We start from the raw sequence: 17,014 nt of genomic DNA, 5'->3' as shown, positions 1-17,014 counted from the left end.
GAAATCTGATATTTCACAAGAATTTAAAGATGAAAAAGGCGGAATACTGAGAATGCTAGCTTTTGGGAAAAGAAAGGCTGAAAATGGGATGAGCTGTCTTCTCAGCGTGGCAAAGAGCGTGAGGATTCAGACGGAAACTCGCCGTCGCAATTCAATCACCAATTCGTTGTCGTGGCCTGGCTTTTCTGTTTGAACACCAAAGAAGCGAAAAAAAAGAAAAAAGGAAGAAAAAAAATTGAAAAAATATGAAGGATAGAATGGGCGGACCACAACTGATAGAGAGAATACTGATGAATGCACTGGTCGAATCGGGGGTGCGTGAGGCAATACGATTTGCATATCTATAATGGGAAGGGCTAAGAGCCGAGTGATGCATAAATTGTAAGAAAAAGAGAAACATCAGAAGAGCAGCAAATAGGTTATTCTTGAATGTCACGACTCACAAAATCTTTGATATTCTCGAAGTTTGTCTCCAAGTTGTGATTTGAGCTTCCTATTCTCGTTTGAAGTTCTTCTTGTAGCTTTCTGAAAGATTTACAGTGAGACTGAGAAGAACGAACAAAAAACACTTACAAAATCTCGTCTAATGTATCTGTTAAATTTTTCGAATCATCGTTTTGTGCCGACATCTGCAATGAGAAACAGAAGTTAGGTTGTTAGAAATGGTCTTTTCAGAATTTCGGAATGTATCTTTCCAATCACAAAATCGCGGAAAAATGACAAACAGATTTCAAAAAGCGATGGGAAAAACTAAAAGTAATTCCGCTCGAGATCCGCAAGAAAACTTTCCGCGTCCGGTTTTGACATACCGTAGTCGGACTACGGTAGTCCGAAAAGCTGTTTCCGAAAAAAAAACTACGGAAACATTCGTGTCGGTATTTCATTCCGAACATCCCTGGTTGGACACTTCAAACTTTAAAAAAATATATGGAAAGAGGTGCAGTGACCAAAATCACAAAACAAGCAAGAACAAAGTGAATAGAAGTTTATTAAACACAGTTCGAAACAAATATGTGAATTGTGCACTCAATTCCGGTACCTTTCATCTCAAGCGTGAATTCCGTGGCTTCGAATGTGCACTTTAACGTTATCCTTGCGAGCGATTGCCCGTCCGCACACTGGACATTGATATTTCTTTTCGCCAGTGTGCACTAGCCGATGCCGACGGAGAGTTGATGCGTCGGAGAAACTTTTTGAACATGTGTCGCACTGAAATTTGAGACGTTTTCTAAACGGATCTGGCCATTTTTTTGTTACCCTATATGGTCTCTCTCCAGTGTGTGTCCGCACGTGAGACATCAGATAGTTTCGACGTCCTCGTTTTCCACAGTGTTGACATGCATATACACTGAAATTTTCCAGAAGTGAACATTTTTTCGAATGGCTTACTTCTCACCTATTTGTATGAAACCTGTAGTGCTGGCCGATGTTATGTGGTTGGAACTGATCTGTTGGACACGCTTCACACTTCTTTTTCTCTTTGTCTACATGTTTGTCGAGGAAATGCTCTTGCATCTGCTGCTGATTCGCTGGATCCATCGACTTTTGCTCTTCTTCCGGACATAGTTGACATATTACGTATTGAACTACTCCGACAACTTTTTTGACGCCGTTTTGGTCTTCCGACGTTCCTTGGCTTTGTAAAACTATCGGTCCTGATTGCTCCTGATTGTTTTCCATTTTTATGTGCATGGTACTCATCGATGACGTGGAAGGCAGATTTGGAGCTGAAAATAACTATCTTATGATATTTTCCGTTGGTCGGACTGTAGCAGAAATTCGACCAAATACGGTAATTGTCCGTATTGGAAAGGGGAACACATTGGAATACCTTTTACAATGACACTAGATAACTTTTCAAGCTGTTTCATCAGATTCATTTGATCATTATCATTCGAACCTCCTTCTCCAGATGATACTTCTACTGAAAAACTAAATGCAATCAGAATATCAACGCAACCAAGTTTCATACCATTATGAGATCCCCGTCCGCTTAATTGTAGTTGTGAAGTTGCCGCACGGAACAATTCAGCATCAGCTTCCATATCATCTTCTTCGTCTTCATTGATTTCTCCATCGCAATCAGAATCGCACGATTCCTCATCTCCACATCCACATCTCCTTTTTTTGGATGGCGTGTTCTCTGAATCGTCTCGGGCTCGTTTGTTTTTGTTTGAGTTGCTTTCAGCTAACTGTCTGAGCAATGCGATTTCCTTTTCTTGGAACTCGCAACGAGTTTTCATCTGATAATTAATATTTTCTTTGAAATGGTAATAATTTTAAAATTACCGAGTTATAATCAACAATTGCATTATGCAGCTGCTTCGATAGCTCATCTGATTTTTCAATTTGGATTTGATGTTGTGCCTTTTCTCTGGCATACAACTGCAGAACATAATCACACCTTGCCTGTGGAGAAGCTTGGCATAATGGGAGAGTTATTACATCTGTACTCGGTGAAATCGGATCAATTACCAGCCGATACGGGAATTCGGGTTCCCCTAGACTCGGCTCAACGCGTGGTCCGAGTATTGTGGGATCTTGTGATCGAACATTGGTAATCATTTTCAAGACATCAACAAATGTTTCCACATCACTTTGTTCTGCTATGGTATTTTCAAGCAATATCGATGCATCGGACGGCGACGTTACTCTAATCTGAACTAATTTTACTATATAAAGATTTACATCTCGTCATGAAAAACTCACTTTAGAAATTGTCTCAGATTGCGGAATCAATAAGATTCGAAGAGAGCACAGACGTCCATTGAATATGGAAAATTGACTTTCATAAAGCAGTCGAGAATCAGAAGGTGAAATCATGATGCCTGAAAATATTTGTAAATAGCAGGAACTGTGAGCGCACAATTAGAGTTAAATCGAAAAATTTTTACAATTGAGCAAAAATTATCAAATTGAGTTGCAAATGTTTTTTCTATTTTTTTTATAAGTACGAAAAACGATATTGCGAAATTTTCTAACTTGTATATTAGCTGAAATACACAAAAAAAGTGTTGTTCAGCTGACATGTTGAAAGAAACTGAAAATAATTTTTTGAGACCCCGGAAATTCCGGGGAATAAAAACTCCGGGGAATAAAAACTCCGCCCACTTTTCTCCGGAGTTTTTTTCCCCGGAGTTTTTTTCCCCGGAAACTCCGGGGTCTCTTTTTTTTGAGGCTTGTGTAAACGCGCCCCAGTGCAAATATAGAAAACGCGCGTAGTTCGAATAAGTTTTCGGGCGAACTTCTAAAACCGTTGACGACTTATATTTAAAAGATCAGCTGAAAAACGATTAGGAAATTGTCGAATTGTACTACACATTTAATTATTTAGCTTGTGTGAGCACAAACTTTAAGAAGACAAAGGTTTAGTACGCTCTGTAGTAAGATTTTCTATTTAAATTTACTTTTTATTCTTCCACTTTCAACTTGACTAATCACATATATTTTTATATTTTACAAAAAGTATTTATTAAATAAAATGATGCATGGTCAGGGCAAAAGTGAGAATAAGTTATGGTCCGGATTCAGAATTGAGAACATTGAAATTTGTTGGCACAACCAGAGAACATTGATACAGAAAAAGGGAAGCAAATGCAAATTGAAGGATTCATTAGATATCAGTAGGTTGACTGTTACGTTTGTAGACATCTGTTGTCAAAATCGGATCAGTTTTTGTGAGGCAAGGGAACAGAGTTCTGAAACAAAGAAAAGATCAGAAAAGTAATTAGAGTAGTTTCAAACCTTTTCAGGATGTTTCTGAATTCTCTCATCCTCGCAAAGCATAATGGTTGAAGCAGTGAGTGGAAAGAAATGAACAAGTAGCACGTGTATTTGGTGTAGATGTAACCACTTCTTGCATGAACTGGAGTTCCCTTGCTTCGGCTGAAAACATTTCATGAAAATCTAGATTCTGATCAATAATACCTTGTAATATTGACAAGATGCATTCCCTGAATAACTGCATAAGTTGTTAAGTATACTGTATACACCAAAATGACACTTCCAATCATCAAAACGTATTTCTTCCGGCGAGCAATTGATTTCCCATGAGAATGTTCTTCTCGGAGAAGGTCAGTTTCCACTTGGTATTTTACATCAGCTCGAACTAGTTTCGTAATTATTCTGAAATTTAAAAAAAAGATGGAAATTTAGATAAAGATAAGGGGTTACCTAAAAAGAATGAAGTAGCAGCTTGCAGTGATTGCAAGGCAGATCAAGCAGAAAGCAATCAAAACCATATGAAAGACAAAATAATGAAAAAGAGAAGTCTCTTGGTGTTTGATACAGAATGAAGCGTTGATCAGGCTTTCTGAAATAAAATAATTTATATTTTTTGGATTTTTGTTTTTGAATACCATTTTCACAATCCGTATCAATCATAACACTTCGTTGTCTCGTACTGGTTAGCATATTGAGTATAGTTAACATTAAAGCAATCAACCAACTGAAAACAATTGCACAGAGAACACGGAATCTGAAATTTGAATTCACCTAACTGTAAAAAGGAAGAATCTTTAAAAATACCTTGTAACAATGCAAGAATATCTTAACGGATAGCAAATGAAGATGAATTCATTCATGGTGATCAGAAGAACATTCATAATCGTTGTTAAATTGGTGAATCTCAAAAGAACTCCACTATACTGATCCACTCGAACTGTCCACATAGATGCATCGGTTGCCATGTTGAAGGTAAGAAGTTTCAAAGCAAAAAGAACAGAGCATATTCCTAAAATTAGGTTTCAATTTGAATACATCAGTGTCAAAAACCGACCTTTGATAGTGTCAATTATACAAAAATTCAGAATAATAATGTAGAAGACGTGAGAAGACGTGGTGCGTCGACGGAGACAAATGCATACAAATATGACAATGTTTACGAGAATGGCTAGGATTCCGAAGGCAATGTATGCCATGCCGAATCGACCACCGACTGTTGCCCATTCCATGTCTTCTGAAAATTATTGTTGTTTAATTTTTATAGAGATCCAGAAGAGTCAATCGTCCTACCTTCTAATGGAACAATTGCTTGTATTTTTCCCCCTCCAGTCCCTTTTCCCATTTGACTTTGAAACCATTCCCTCATCATTTCCTCTGATATAGTGGCTTCTGTAGTCGCCAACGCCTTTGTTTCATTATTCAGATGATCGTGTGTTGAATTCATCCTTAAGAACATAGAATTGTGACATGGTCTCAACTAAACATTCAAAGAAAAAAGAAAAGAAACATAATTATTTTGTCGAAGAACCTAATACAAAAGAAATCGTATCTTTGGAAGAGAAACGCCTATACCCGTGGTCGTAGGTCCCACAACGACAATTACAGTAACCTATAATATGTTTATTTTCTTTTTTTCGTTTTCAGTAAATTTTTTGCACTATCAAAAACTGTTATTTTCCGCTTTTCTTTTTGGGAAAAATAACAGAAAACACGGCTGAAAGTAAAACGAGAACAAGAATCCGTTGAAAAATTTTTCAGGTTACGGTAGTTGCGGGATCTTCGGCTACGGTCACTGACCTTTCTCTTCCATCAGAATAATACACTCGTCGTTTAAAAATAGAAATAGAAAATCAGCAAAATTTGGGTTTGAATTCGGAAGAAATTGTCTCATAAGCAAAGAAGAGAATGGCACGAAAACATGGAATGAGAAGTGAGAGATGACACCCGTTAATTTAAAAGAGAAAAGAAGACCAAAAGCTCGGTAATTTTGGGTGTGAAAGCGAGAAGAAAAGAGAGGAGGGTCTTATTTAATGGAAACGATGTTTGGAAGTGATAAATGAATCATAGTAAATGAGAGATGACGTTGGAATAAGCAGAAGACGAAGAAGAAGAAGATGATGAACATATGTAGAAAGAGTAAAAGCTAATGAATTATCAAATAAAGAAGGAAGAGGAATATATAAAACACTTGAAAAACTCCTCGTCTATTCAAAATGTCCGGTTCAGTAGAATTCTGAATTTTATGAGAAAAAACAAAAAGAAGAAGAAGAGAGAATAACAATAAGAGGCACAATATTTCAGGGTCCTTCGAGTTCACACTTTCTAGGAAACCCGAAATTTTTTTTTCCAGAAAACGGATGAATTTTGAAATGGAATTTTTAGAACACATCCGTTTCTGTCCCATTTAAAAACATTTGATTGCAAATATTCCCATTAAAAAAAACTAGTTCTATCCTTGAAAGTACACCTCCACTATTTTTAGATTTCCAAGTCTCCAACCACCCCGAAAGTCATGGAATGCACTACGTGACAGGCATCATAATAGAAACAGCTCTTGCTCTCCTTGTTGCCATTTTAAAGTTGCTATGTTCAGAGTCAGTTATTAGAGAGAAACTCTGACGAGCATCTGGGTGAAGGGGGAAGAATGAAAAGAGAAGAAGTGAAACGAAAACAATAATTAATTGGAATTTCAGAAAAAAGAAGATGGAAGAAGAATCGAGTGTTTAGACAAAAGTAAAATAGAGAGTGACGGAAATTGAAATCGAAACGACGAGTTAGATGAGCGACAGTGATAAGTTGCTTCGATTATTTTGAAGTCGGCGACGTCTTCTCAAAGCGTTACAGGGAACCTTAAGTTTCTTTTAACTTTGTTTGAATCCCTTTAAGTCACGTAATTTTTTGATTCTATTGGAAGGAAGTGTAGGTGAAACAGGTGTTAAAACAATCAACAAATATGACGACTTTTTGGTTTTCTTGAAGTTTGTTTTGTGGGATTTAAACTGAACTTTTTGTTAGTGAAATTAAGCTGTTAGTTACTAATCAGGGCTGAGATTACTGTAGATAAATACCATAAACACTCGTATAGAACGACTCCCCTAACCTTCAATTTTGAGCTGATTTATCTCGGTTCCTGTCGAAGATATCAAAAAGTGGTTAACTGAAAAAATAATTTTGATATTATGACGAACATTTTGTCTGTTGACAAAATTTTGATATCTTTCCCGGAATGGAGATAAATAAACTTAAAGTTGACGGCTTGGGGGATTCTATTTGGGTGTTTACGAAAGTTCATGCAGGTGAAATGCCAAAGTAAGGTTACAGTAAGCCAATCAAAGAAACATCAAATTTTTTCTGGAAGAATTAAGGAAAATATTGTTTTTATAATTAACGGTTTAGCAGTCGGCCACTTTTCAGTATTATTCTGATACGAAAAATCGAAACTGTGGAAGAGAAACGCCGGTTGCCGAAAGTCCCACAACGACAACTACCGTACCCTAGACACATTTTTATAAACCGGATGTAGTATCTCGTTTTTTTAAAGATTTTAGTCGATTTTTCTGTTATTTTTACCAAAACATGTCGGAAAATTAGAAGGTTTGGCAGCTGGCCATTACAGGTTTTAGAGAAAAGTGTTATTAAAAATTCTTTTGATATATAAAACATTCAGTATGTATGGAAAACGGTGTGAAAAGATTCATTAGATTCAGAAATCATTAGAATAAGCTGCAAAAATCAAAATCAAAAATCTCAAAACCCAATTTTAGATATCCCGTTTTGATTTCAAAATGTCCACTGTGACGTAAATTCGAAGGAATGGGCCTTCAAATTAAGACCTAATCAATTTCAAAACTATGAGTGGGCGTTTTGTTCCTCTGCTTAAAAGTCTATAGTTTGAACTCTCTAGGAAGGAATGCAGAAGAATGAACACATCAGCGGAAAACTAGAATCGAAACAAGATGTGAGGTGCAAAATAAGAAACCAAAATTCAAAACTCGGACTCTACATGCTCTTCTCAAACTTTTTTTCGCACTTCCGAAAGATTGATACTTTCGATTCTCCTCTTTTTTTTTTCGTTTGGATTTTTGAACAGCAACCACTTGTTTTTTTTTCTCCGTTCCCTCAGGAAATTTCATATCAAGCTGTTGAATCTTAAAATCCAAAAAATGTTCCGGATGTTTTCATAGTTTTAGGCAGGCTATTCATTCTGCTATCTTTGATTTCTCAACTGTGTCCAGAGCAAAGAATAATAAGAAGCAACTAAAAATCTTTTGAAGATTTGAAGACGACCGCTCGACCAGATTAGTGCTCCGAATGACGTACGAATGGGGGTCCGGGGGTCCTCAGTGTTTGTAAAATGTTGCTTTTTTCGAAATTGCGCATTTTTCGGTCAAAGGCAGTTCACTCTATTCTTGTCCTCTCTATTCAAATTCAATTAGAAGAAACAACCTCATGATGCTCCTCATCATCCCTAATGGAGCAGAGAGAGAGAAATGGTAGGATTATGTGTTTCAGAATGCAAATGGATGAATGATGGGTAAGAAAAAGAAGAAGAAGAAGAAAAAGGCGGAAGAAGAAAGGGACAGAGATGGATTGAAAATGTGACATTGGTTAGAAAGAAGAAGAAGATGAACACTGCCACGTGTCAAGAATGAGTAAAAAGAAGGCGGGGTGGTGGGAGGGCTCTAAACATCATTCAACAAAGGGAAGAATGGAAAGAAAAACAGAAATAAATGAAGAAGAAGAAGAAGTCGCATTAGGTTTGGGTTGTCATTCTTCTAGAAAAAATGAGGAGCCGTTAATTTCATTATCATCTTTTTGTCCTTGTTTTAGATTTCTTGCAAAAACAAGTTTGTTTGGAACAAAACTAGACAGGTTTTATGGTTCACTGATTTTTGGGTCAGCAGTTTAGACCAAAAGAATAAACGATCAGGGGAGGTGTACTTATTAAAAATTGAGTTTTTACAAAGCTGAAAACGGCTTTGTTTATCTAGAAATTTTTAGATTCGAAGATTAATACGTTTTAAAGAATCTCATGAAGTTTTACCAGATTGGAGAATTTATTTGAAAATTCAGATTCTCAAACCTATAGGGTCCCTATTAGCCGGAAGGCCAAGAGCACCATATACTTTTAAAAATAATTGTGTCCTAAAAATTCAAACCTTCCATTTACCAATGAAATTCAAAGCCTTGATGCTTATTTTCGATGATGTTCGCGAAATGACAAACTATTGAGAAGGTCGTAAAAAGAAAAAAAACGAGCGAATAATCTGGAAGATTAGTCAAAAAATCTGAAGAAAGGAGGCAAAACGAAGAACTACTTATGTTCTCCAAACAATTTCTATGATTGTAATTTTTGTTTCTTGTTTTCGAAAAAAAAATTCAAAACTCGCTTTCAACCTGTGTGTCAGACCGCGGGTGGTGTTTTTTCAGACGTTTTGCAGCTGGAAATCAGAAATAGTTCTGAGAACAGTTATCTATAAGTAATAGGTGGTATCTAGATCTATTTTGGCTTGAACCTTTTTTGTCAATAATGAAAAGTCCCAAAATATCTAAATTATGGGTGGGAAAACAAGGATTATTGACAGTTTAGAAGAATCGCATCGGAATAAATCAGAAAGGGGAATTTGAGAACCTATGGAATGTTGCTGATGTTGTTGACCTTAGATGTCTTCCTCCAGAATATTTGAAAACCCAAAAGAAGCACACGTTTTGATATGAGAAGCACAAGTATGTCATACACGAGATGAGAGAAACCTGACACTTTTTTTTCTTGATTCTTTCCTCCTCCTCCCACGGAATAGAGTGGCTCGAAACTTATTAATTTTTGATATTGCAATCAATCAGATTATGCAAACACAGAGAGAGAGAGAGCTAAACCTTCTGAATTCTATTCTTGATGCCATTTTTGTTTATTCAGAATTTGGATCACATGGTTCCCAAAATGAACAACAGAGGGTTTTCGACCCGTCGTTTCAAACCCCAATTATGCGGAATCCACAACAATTTTGTTGCTCATCTGCAAATTCTGACATCTATCTCTAAAGAAGGATTTTCTTGGAGAGTCTAGATCTTTCTTTTCTGCGATGAACATCAGCTGAAATTAGGTTCATCAGAAAATGAGTGAACAACAATTACCACTTTTCCATCTGTAATTGTGTTCTCTGAAGGGCAATTGGTGTGGAACAGATAAACACATTTCCGGGAACATTAAAATAAGAGCTCTATTTTAGGAAAGGGTCTACTGACAACTCAAGTGAGATGCCAATTTGACACGTCTGAGTTTTCGTGCACCTAATAACATGTTTCGTTCTTTCCCTCCAAGTGATCAAGATGAAAAAAACTTGTGACTCGTTTTAATGAAACGTCTGTGAAGAATTGAAATGAGTAACGAACTTTCGAATTGGATGTGATCTTCTAATGGAACGTCTGGGGGTGGATGTTAGGGTTATGGTCATTGGTCAAGAATATTCGCAACGGAATTCGGAATTCCGAAAATTCCGAGCAAGTGAATGTCCTGCTGAAATAATTCCAAATAAAAAATTGGAATGAAATTCTGGTCGGAATCTTTCCGAAACGTTTTTTTCAGAATGGAATTTCGACTGGAATATATCCGGTTTTTCCCGGAATTAGAGCTTTTTGGACAACGATGTTTCAAAGGTGCATGCAAAAAGTAGCCTTGCGGAACTTGGAACGAACATTATTACTTTAATTTTTTGCCTTATAGAATTTGAATGTTGAAAAATCATGAAAATTTTTGAAGCTTTGAAAATAGGAATATTTCGAAATTCCGAAATTGGGAAACTCGGAATTTTCGAAATTCCGGAAAATTCCGAAAACGTCATTCCGAACATCCCTGGACTTGGTCTCCTAATGGAACGTCGGGGGGTGGATGTTAGGAGAGCTGATATTTGGGTATGGAATAAGAGATCTTAAAAGGATACTGTAGATCTACTTTCTCAAGTCGATGGATGAAGAGCAAACGTTAGTTCCAGAATCCTTGCTCAGGAGAACTGAATAAAACATATGCAAGGTAGCTGAAATACTGCTATCAGACTAAACGGCGGTGATGATGTTACAATAAAATAGAAAATAGGACTAAAGCATCAAGAATACGATTAGCATTTGAAAGAGACATGGGGGCACCCGGTGTCAAAACAAAACAACGCCTCTGAAAAAAGAGAGGAATCTAACAAGATTTGATTCTTCTTCTTCTTCGTCATAAGGACCTACCCTCTTCTAAGATGATGATCTTCATGAAAAAAACGGTTGCATTTTGCAGGGAAACTGACAAAAAATGTCCCTGGGGAGGTTAAAAAAGAAAATAAGAAGAACTCACAAAAAACTAGTGAGAACATTTTCGAGAAGCCAGTCGAAAAAGCATCTCCCCTGCCAACTGGGCCATTTACATCCGATTTATGATGGGAACATGGAACCTCGAAATAGTATGCGAGATGAAGAGACGCAGACACGGAAGCGAGTCAACACTTTTGATTTTTTTATGTGCATCCAATTTGGAATGAGCGGAAAGACATGAGGAAGAATTTGGTGAGAAACATAATTCGTCGGATAAAAAAATACATACTTTTTTGAAGGGTACTTGAATAATCCTATTCTGAGAATTCGAAGGGATGTAGAGGTCAAATGAACTCTTTGGATACTGTAAAAGTATGTTCCAGTCAGCTAGAGTAATATTCGATGTAATATTTCAGTGCATATTCAGGGCACCATTCACAGTAGCTCTCAGAAAATGTGAAATTTGAAAAAAAAACAGTACTTTCTAGACAATAGAAAAATGTAAATTGAAACACCTCGAAATCTTGATAATCTGAACTTTCAAAGTTTCAAGATTTCATGATTTCAGAGTCTCAAGATATCAAAATGTAAAGTCCACTATTTCGAAGTTAAAAGATTATGAGAATATCGGAGTCTCAAAAGTTTTGAAAAAACTTATATTTTGAAAATTGGGCAAAGTGTCAATCTGGTGGACACCGAATAGACGACTATTAAATTCAAGTTTCATGCTTGAGAAAACAACGCAACGTGGCAATTACAGCTACCAATTTTCCTATTTATAGCCAATAGATAATACATGTTATTAACTACTTACGATGATTTTGTAACCAGGAAACCCAAGGCTGGTACCTCGAAAATGAAAATTCAAGTTTTTGGAAAGACAAATCATCCAGAAATGACACGATTCGAATTTTCTAAATGAAAAGAATTCTGATGAACAGCCATTTCTTTAGAGGTCTTCTCTGCGGAAAATTGAATTCTCACTCAAATTCGTCTAAAAATAAACAACTTGAAACATTTGCAACAAAATGTTATTTTCGGAAGGTGTCTTCTGGTCCCCAAAGAAAATTGAAAGAAGTTCTTCGCGAAGATGTGTATTTCTTCTCTTTTCAATAGTTTCCCATAGAAAAATTCAATGAAAAGTGCGCCTTATAAGGTGAGAGTAAACATATGCTCACACCAGAGCACCACCCCAAAATAGGCGTAGTAGTAGTAGTAAAAAGTAAAAATAGGCACCGCGAAAATGCCACTTGCATGCCAAAACAATTAGACGGCCCATTTCCGCCTTCCGAAATGCACTCTAGGAAGCGAGTGATGTTGGCAGGCGAATCTCCGAACGGTTTCCAGTGGCACCGGGATCCAGTCGTCATGACTTCATATAACGGAACTCATTTGAATTCTTTTTTTATTTCTCTTTCAAAAAGAAAAGAAGGACCTGTAAACGAGGAGCAGCTTTAATTGCCGTAGCAAAAAAGTACATGAAGTCATGAAAAGGAAAAAAAAAAATAAAATAAGAATCATAGTTTGAAAAAAGTACAATTAGTATACACTTCGAGTGTTATTCTACTGTTATTTGTGTTATTATTTGCTTCGATTTTGAAGATACGAGACGTCGAAGGCGTAAATTTTGAAGTGCCGGCAGAGTTGGCGAACCTGGAATGAATGAAATATTTAGCTGCTTGTGAAACACTCGAATATTCATAGGAGGATAAAAGTTAGTTGAGAAGAAACATGCGATATCCTCGCGCCGGAAAACTGACCACACAGATTCCATAATGGAGATGGAGGGCAGTTATGACGAGAGTAGAAAGTCGAAGGATTAGTAGCTCGTGTGCTGGACTGTAGAAGGCAAGAGCTGAAACGAATAAAGAGTAAAATTAGCAAATTTTATTGACACTTGCCAATTGTTGCGAGATAGATTCCAAGTGTCAAATTGTATATATCGCATACTGTGCTCGCCATTTGAGCAATGATCAGTCGGCACTGGAAATCATAAATATCAGTTCTCCATCAATTCATCAAGAATACATACCGTAATATTACTGAAAACTGTTCCCATGCAGAAGAAGAAAAATCGGGGATCAGCATCAATAACATTTGTTGGCGACTTGACGGCCCAAAAGATTGAAGATGCGAAGAGAACCAATACTGGCCATGCTGGACGGACTCCGGCAAGTAGTGTTGGTTGTTTCAGTTTTTCAGCTTTGTTGACATTGTAGGCAGAAGCAATCAAGGACATCAGACAGCACACTAAAAAAAGAACACATTTTTTCAGAAATATTTGAATGATAAAACTAACAGTAAAATCCAATTTCAAATGTGAGCGCGAAATTAACACCAAACAAATCAAAATGGAACCATTTGTAACCGACGACGTAGGTCCAGAGGTACACAATAACGAGACCCTGAAAAAAACAGAGCATTCAAATTATAGAGATTTTCAACACTCTTACAAATTGGCTGACATCGTAGGCCCAGGACAAGAACATGATTCCAGTATTGTACTTCTCCCAATGTGTGGTGAAGAACACGATTTGTGTACTGATCAGCACACATAACAGTTCAACAGACGATATACTGAACCTTCCACGTCCGAAAATTGAGAAAATTGTAATGGTGAATGGAACAGTTGACCAAGAATCGAGGCCATGATCGACTAAAACAAATTTTATTTCAAAATATTGAAGAGTTTGAAAACTTACAAAGCTCTCCAGTCGGACCACTTGCACCAATTCTTCTAGATTGTTTTCCATCTGTTCCATCCAATGTATGACCAAGGAATGTGCAAAGAGCAGCTGCGAACCAGAACCAATCTGGAATTGGATTCAAAGATCCGTCGGAGTTTCTGTCAATTCGATAATCAAGATAGCCTTCGATGAAAAATCCAGCCATAACGAATCCCCATCCAACGAGTGTTAGTACGTTCGGGACCCATGTTCGTGGATAGAACTGAAAATATATTAGAGTTCTTTGATTTTATTATCTTAAAAATTATCTCACCTCTACTAACCAATTCCAAAACGGGTGTGAGACGTAGACTGATAATGGAGAGTTGTCGACACAGTTATACTGAAAATATGCACTTTTATGGCTATTAAGTGAACATTATAAAATGCAAACCTTGTAAGAATCGAATCCTTTCAAATGCTCCGGTTGTAAATATTCGTATTCGAGTGGGTGTTTTTCCTGTTTTACGTACCCCATACCGACGTCTTGTACTGAAATAGGTAACATTTAGAGACTGATAAAATACGAAAAAGACACGAGAAGAGATTATAAGAGGCGGAAACGAGGTAAAACCAATAAGACATAGAATCGGAGTTGTCCACGAGGACTACACTAGAAAAACAACTGGTAGTGAAAGTGCGCTCCGCTAAGGTTGAAAAAAATTTCTGAATTTTTTTTGAGGAAGAATAGAAAAACCAGGGATGTTCGGAATGGCGTTTTTAGAATTTTTTCGGGATTTCAAAAATTCCGAGTTTCGAAATTTCGGAAATTGAGAGTATTCCGATTTCAAAAATTTTGGGAATTTCAGAATTTTGGACTATTCCGATTTTTAAAGAATTTCGATTATAAATTCTACTTTCACCACAAAAACGCGAAAAATTGTTGAAAAAGCTACAAAAAGATTTCGAAAACACAAAAAAAAATCAAAAGTAATTCCGCTCGATGCCCACATAGGAACTTTTCGCTTGCGCCTTTGGCATACTGTAGTCTAAAATTTCGAATTCCGAAAGAAAAACATGAAATCTTCCGAATTCCGTTCCGACAAGCCCTGGAATAGAAAAATTTCAGAAAGAAAGAAAACTGATAGCCATTTATTGCATTCTAAACAAAAAAATTCAATTCAACTTTCAAACAACACTGATCTATCAGATTCAATCTTATTTTGAAAATGACGAATTCCGTGGAATATTGCAATATCTCAAAAATCAATTAAATCAAATCTCTTGTTGCAATCAGGTTATAGAAGAACAGAGAAAGGGCGTCCTGACACACATGATTCACATGATACGAAATGTTTGGAAACCAAAAAAAACACGGCATCGCGGTTGGGAACCTGAAAAACGCGCGCTTCGTCGCACACAAAAGTTGGCTGCGTGCCAGATTCGAAAATTTTGAAACGTGTTTTGAAAAAAACGTGAAGTTAAACGTTGTTGAGTCGCTACTCACCGAAAAGCCGCGACGCGACCGCGCTACGCGTCCAAACTTGGCGCGCTTTCCAATTTTTAAATCTAGGTTCCCTTCCGCGAGGCCGTGTTTTTAAAAACAACAATTTGACTGTTGCCATCTCTTCTCCTTCTTCTTGCTGCACTTGATGCGATGATAAGTGAAACAAAATGTCGGAAAAATGATGCCTGATATCAGACCATCAGAGAGAATGATCGAAAAGACGTCTGTCGCGGAAACGGCGGAAAACTCCGGATGCACGAATTCCTTCTGCTCAGAACATGAGGTTTTTTAACGGATCCATGTGAGCAAGTGATTGATAACAAAAAGGAACTCCTAATGATTGCATTTCTATCATTTTTACTTTCCGGAATGAAAACTACGTCGTACTTTGCAAAAAAAAATGATAGGTGTTATCTGAATGACACAAAAATGTCGTGATCTGTGATACTAGGGATTGGGAAATATGAGGGAGAAGTGCAAGAGGAAAAGAGGGAGAGAAAGGGCGAAGGGCAGAGTATACGTGGTAGAAGAAGAATGACAGCTGTCAGATGAATTACTCCAGACGATTGGACACCAATATGTGCCAAGTTTCAACACATTCAACAACTCGATATTTAAATAATATTTCATTGAAATAAATAAGAACATAGAGTAAGGATCCCCTCGGGAGAAGGAGTTTTAGGGTCCTATAGGTTTTTCATAAAGATCTTTTTTCGGAATTCAGATCATAAGACGATTATCCAATTGATGGCGGCGATCTCCTTTATGCCTCAAACTGTGTCCACGGGCTGGCCGTGGCGATAATGTGTTGTCAGTTGTTTTTCCGTCAAAATTACAGGCCGATGCGCTCCGTTTGCGCATTCTCTCACTGACTTGATTTCTGAAGAAGAATGCACATTTCTGAAGAAAAGGAAATGATAGTATTTGGATAGGAAAGACGAGTTTCAGGCATTGTTACCTGCTGATGTTAGCTGAACAGGAGAGATGACGATCGGCAGCAGTGGCACGAGAACAAGCGAATAAGAGTTGTAGTTCTTTTCGGATATCGAAGGAGAAATAACCATAGAGATATGGAGAAATTGCCGAGTTGAGAACGGCAAATGCGTAGATGAATTTCCGAATGTCTTTCGGAATCCAATCAGTGCGTCGAAGGAAATGAAGAAACATTAGAATGGAATATGGGGTCCAGCAGGATATGAATGCCAATACGATCACAAATGTCATTTTGAGAGTTCGGCTCCTAGCTTTCTCAAGATTGTTCTGCCCATTTCTCCGAAGTAGAAGCTCAGAAGATTTTTCTGCTGAAATACCATTTAATTGGGATTGGATGTACAACATTCTTCCTCAAAGTATATCTAGAATCTACTGTAAGACCTGTAATAGAAGGGCCCCATAACAATCAACTTTGAGCCAATTTATCTGGGTTCCTGTGAGAGATACCAAACATTTGTTAAGTGACAAATTATTTATCATGATATCACAAACATTTCATTGGTCACGCTCTCCCACAGAACATTTCCGAACTGCAAATTAATTTTTGATCTACAGAAAAAAAGTTTGGCGCGATCACAATTGCAGCTCTACAACCATAATTTCAGAATGTTTATCTGATTTTGTGGAGTTCCAAGATGATTCAAATGATTCTTAAAAAATTAATTAGTGGTTATAGATTCATGTATGCTCCTTTTCCGGAAGAAAAAATAGGAGTTCTATAGCTCAAAAAAACCGCAATTATTTTCTCTACATTTTCTATGGGTGAATTTTTAAGTCGTCTGATAAAACTTTTTTTATAATCAAAAAACAACGCAAAAATGCGATTTTGTGC

The 17,014-nt window shown here is 37.0% G+C and overlaps 4 protein-coding genes across 4 annotated transcripts in view; all 4 read right to left on the bottom strand.

Moving 5' to 3' along the window:
* Positions 1-1,047: 1,047 nt before the first annotated feature.
* On the bottom strand, positions 1,048-2,823 carry CBG03948 (the record flags this gene model as incomplete). Its single annotated transcript, XM_002639319.1, has 6 exons — positions 1,048-1,209; positions 1,258-1,348; positions 1,397-1,727; positions 1,832-2,243; positions 2,290-2,658; positions 2,710-2,823. 6 exons carry the CDS (start codon positions 2,821-2,823, stop codon positions 1,048-1,050), a joined length of 1,479 nt encoding a protein of 492 aa, XP_002639365.1.
* Positions 2,824-3,613: 790 nt separating this feature from the next.
* Positions 3,614-5,167, bottom strand: CBG03949 (the record flags this gene model as incomplete). The annotated part of the gene is made up of 8 exons (XM_002639320.2): positions 3,614-3,698; positions 3,745-3,885; positions 3,928-4,125; positions 4,174-4,312; positions 4,359-4,477; positions 4,528-4,732; positions 4,778-4,957; positions 5,014-5,167. The coding sequence occupies 8 exons, from the start codon at positions 5,165-5,167 to the stop codon at positions 3,614-3,616; spliced, it is 1,221 nt and encodes a 406-aa protein (XP_002639366.2).
* A 7,430-nt stretch (positions 5,168-12,597) lies between these two features.
* Positions 12,598-14,220, bottom strand: CBG03950 (the record flags this gene model as incomplete). Its single annotated transcript, XM_045244472.1, has 9 exons — positions 12,598-12,669; positions 12,777-12,871; positions 12,912-12,999; positions 13,049-13,266; positions 13,316-13,421; positions 13,470-13,672; positions 13,719-13,965; positions 14,017-14,085; positions 14,137-14,220. The coding sequence occupies 9 exons, from the start codon at positions 14,218-14,220 to the stop codon at positions 12,598-12,600; spliced, it is 1,182 nt and encodes a 393-aa protein (XP_045092533.1).
* A 1,739-nt stretch (positions 14,221-15,959) lies between these two features.
* Positions 15,960-17,014, bottom strand: part of Cbr-gnrr-1 — a gene marked incomplete at both ends in the record, with an annotated part of 4,011 nt that continues 2,956 nt past the window's right edge. The window contains 2 exons of the mRNA XM_045244464.1: positions 15,960-16,089; positions 16,148-16,490. Coding sequence (XP_045092534.1) covers positions 15,960-16,089; positions 16,148-16,490 — 473 coding nt within the window. The remainder of the gene's footprint in view (positions 16,090-16,147; positions 16,491-17,014) is intronic.

Source organism: Caenorhabditis briggsae (genome assembly GCF_000004555.2).
Source record: "Caenorhabditis briggsae complete genome, chrI, whole genome shotgun sequence".
Classification (NCBI taxonomy): domain Eukaryota; kingdom Metazoa; phylum Nematoda; class Chromadorea; order Rhabditida; family Rhabditidae; genus Caenorhabditis; species Caenorhabditis briggsae.
The sequence above is the reverse complement of the archived record's forward strand: the minus strand, read 5'-3'. Positions and strand labels throughout refer to the sequence as shown.